Source organism: Gekko japonicus, unplaced genomic scaffold (genome assembly GCF_001447785.1).
Source record: "Gekko japonicus isolate JY-2015 unplaced genomic scaffold, Gekko_japonicus_V1.1 scaffold5187, whole genome shotgun sequence".
Taxonomy (NCBI): Eukaryota; Metazoa; Chordata; class Lepidosauria; order Squamata; family Gekkonidae; genus Gekko; species Gekko japonicus.
In genome coordinates this window covers 4,130-7,797 of record NW_015176133.1, presented here as the reverse complement: position 1 = coordinate 7,797, position 3,668 = coordinate 4,130, and the positions used below count along the sequence as shown (strand labels likewise).

General features: G+C 49.4%; 1 protein-coding gene across 1 annotated transcript in view; it reads right to left on the bottom strand.

Moving 5' to 3' along the window:
- LOC107123534 (transmembrane protein C15orf27 homolog) overlaps positions 1–3,193 on the bottom strand; it is a gene marked incomplete at its 5' end in the record, with an annotated part of 30,818 nt that extends 27,625 nt beyond the window's left edge. The window contains one exon of the mRNA XM_015426787.1: positions 3,004–3,193. Within this exon, the coding sequence (XP_015282273.1) occupies positions 3,004–3,193 (190 nt within the window). The remainder of the gene's footprint in view (positions 1–3,003) is intronic.
- Between the last annotated feature and the right edge of the window lie 475 nt (positions 3,194–3,668).

Genomic DNA, 3,668 nt, shown 5'->3' with positions numbered 1-3,668 from the left:
CTGCCAACCTAGTAGTTCGAAAGCAAGAAATGGCAAGTAGATAAACAGGTACTGCTTCGGTGGGAAGGTAACGGCGTTCCCTGTGCCTCGGTGTCTAGTCATGCCGGCCACATGACCACGGAAACGTCTTTGGACAGCGCTGGTTCTTCGGCCTGGAAACGGAGATGAGCGCCACAACCCTAGAGTCGGATTCGACTGGCTTTCGAGCAAGGGAAACCTTTACTTTTACCTTTCTCTACCCTAAGGAGTCTCAAAGCAGCTTACAATTGCCTTCCCTTTCTCTCCCCACAACAAGCGCCTTGTAAGGTAGGTGGGGCTGAGGGAGTTCCGAGAGAACCGTGACTGGCTGAAGGTTAACCAGCAGGTTTCGGGTGGAGGAATGCAGAATCGTGCCTGATTCTCCAGATTAGATTCTGCTGCTCTTAACCACTACGCTGTTTTGGCTCTCAAATGTGTTGAGTATGGACCTCACCCTACTGATTTCAAAGGGAGAGTTCCGCACATGCTTAAAACATTCCCCACTGAAAACCAGCAAGTGCTTAATCAAGAGTGCACCATGGGTATAGCTTGTTTTGAAAGCAATCCAACGTACCGTTTTGAACAATGTAGCAATTTCACAATTAAAACCAGCCGCTACCCCACCACCACCACCATCAACAGAAAATAAACGTTTGGGGTCTATCACCAACTATCACTTCCTGGCCTCCCCTGAAGCTAGGGTTGCCAATGTCCAGGTGGGGCCTGGAGTTCTCCTGGAATTACAAGTGCTCTTCAGACTTACAGAGGCAGTGTTGGAGGGTGGACTCTATGACATTCCATCTCCACTGAGCTCCCACTGGTCCCCAAACTCTGGCTTCCTCTGGCATGGCCTCTAAATCTTAAGGAGTTTCTCTAGCCAGACCTGACAACCTACTCGAATCCCCCTTTATAATCATGAGTCTTCTGCTCATCCAGGTTTGCAGATACTGAGGAACGCTCAGGGCGTGTAGAATGGGAAGTGTGCACGAAGCAACCCACGGGGACAACACAAGTCTTTCTCTAGTAAGACACGAGTCTTTTGGCCCCTTAAGGACTAACGGGATTTTACAGCAGCAAACACTTCCATGGGATGAGAGCTCACTTTGCCGGACGAGGTGGGCGCCAGTCCACAAAAATGTAGGCTGGAATAAGACCTTCTTAGCCTTTGAGGGGCCACGAGACTCGTTTTTACTTTTTGCTACAGCAGAATAACACCAGAGGCTACCCCTCTGGAACTGTTTAATGAGATAGATACCTTCCCTCGCTACTGCTGACTGTGTGGGCTTCCGTGATCTCAGTGGGAGATGAGAAGGAACTGAAGCACCCTAGAACATCCAGGACCAAGAGTCTTGAATCAGGGCGTTGAATTCCTCAAAGGATAACTCATTGACAGTGTGACTTATACAATACATCCCATGCATATTGGGTGGGTCACAGCCAAGGCCTCCCTCTCAGCTGCGGAGTCTTGTGAGCAAAAATTCTACTTCGTGAGCTACTGGCATTAAAGCTGTGAGCGAGAAATTTGGCTACTGCATAAAATCAGTTCGATCTGGAGCCGTCCTTCCTGAGCTAAGACAAAAATGTGTGAGCTGGAGGCTAAGAAACTGTGAGCTAGCTCACGCTAACTCAGCTTAGAGGGAACACTGGTCACAGCTGTGCAACCAGGTTGACAGTCAGACGTACATTGAGGGAACCCACCTTAAAAATCACTAGTTCACACCGTGCTTTGAGGGAAGGGAAGGAGCTTTCAGTTTCCTTCCCACTCTGCTTTCGTCAGCGGAAAGGGCAGCTCTTTCCGCTGGTGAAAGCAGGGTGGGAGGGAAAATTGGAAGCTCCTTCTCCCCCTTCCAGTGACCAAGTATTTCTTAAGTGCTTGACATCCACCCAACTGCAAGTCCAGTCATGCACCTATGATCTAACACGAGTCAGGCATATCATGCCATTTGGACCTGGGACGTCCCCCTGCATTTCAGTCCTGGCAAAATTGCTGTACGAGGCATAGTCTGGGTCCATTTGACTTTGGCAGCAGCACCAGCAGGATTGGAAATACGGGAGGAGACCTTGCCCAAGTAGACTAACAGAAAAGTAAACCAACGAAAGTGTCTACTTGAATATCAGACTGAATGTGAGATTCCTATATAGGACTGGGTTCCTGAGGAAAGACCAGAGGTCTGAAACACTTAAATATCCGGAAAAAATGTTGAAAGAGAGACACGGATTGATTGAATTTGGAGCAGACTGCTTTTGAGAATACAAGACTGTTAGAGGGAGATAGACTGAGAGAGTCTGGAGCAGGCTGCTATGTGAAATCTTATCGACCTTTGTATTTTTCTATAAAGGAATAAGTGGTTGTTTTTTATTAAAGGTAAAGGTTCCCTTGCTCGAAAGCCAGTCGAATCCAACTCTATGGTTGCGGTGCTCATCTCCGTTTCAAAGCCGAAGAGCCAGCGCTGTCCGAAGACGTTTCCGTGGCCATGTGGCCGGCATGACTAAACACCAAGGCGCACGGAACGCTGTTCCCTTCCCACCTAAGTGTTTATCTACTTACAATTTCTTGCTTTCGAACTGCTAGGTTGGCAGGAGCTGGAACTAGAGACGGGAGCTCACTCCGTCATGCGGCACACTCAGGTCTCGAACTGCTGAACTACTGACCTTCCACAGCCTGCAGTTCAGCGTCTTAACCACTTGAGCCACCGCAGCTCCTGTTTTTTTTTTTATTACTAGACACTAAATGATGTTATGGCTCTAACCTAGTCTCTTTGGTTATTGCATTGTCCTGTGGGCATCCAGCACACATCTGTATAATTTTGCACATCAGACTGTTTTGGGATTGTGTGCGATTCTTGTGGATTAAAATCGCTGCTTCACCACGCCTTCCAAATGCTGATGAGGATGGCTCCCATCCTCTACAGAAATCAAAGGAGGTGGCTCGGCAGCAACGCTTGCACAAGTTGCCCTCAACTGCACTGCGCGCCCGCTGCTCACCTCGAGGGGGTCGCAGTTCAGTGATGTTCTCCGTCACCTCGTCGTCGGAATCTCCCGCCGCGGCCACCACTTTGTACCTGTTGCTGCTCTGTTTGTTTAGCATATGGGGGACCTGCAGCGCCGCTTCCCTCTCCGCAGCCAGGTCCAGATCTTGCTGGGCTAGGTGAGCTCTCAGCTGCCGGATTTCGAACTGTGGCAGAGACGACGGAGAAGGGAGGGAATGGGGAAAGAAAGGGGGAAGAAATGAAAAAGGCTGCAGAGATAACACTGGCGCATGAAGACCACTTGCTCATCTGGATCAAATGTTGTCCCTAAAGGGCATCGAAAAAGAGTTTGTGTTTCCAGTCTCTGGTGTGGCGGCCTCAAACCAACCTGCCTGATACACGTCCGAATTCTAGAGCAGAAGTTCCCGGTCTTCTTGGTATGGCACCCCACAAATATAAATTGACTTGGTATGGTGATCCGTTCAGGGCTAGCCCAAAGGGGTTTTTTTGGTGCCCTAGGTAAACTATGACCTTGGCCCCCATAAGAACATAAGAGAAGCCAATGTTGGATCAGGCCAATGGCCCATCCAGTCCAACACTCTGTGTCACACAGTGGCCAAAAATACCAGGTGCTATCAGGAGGTCCACCAGTGGGGCCAGGACACTAGAAGCCCTCCCACT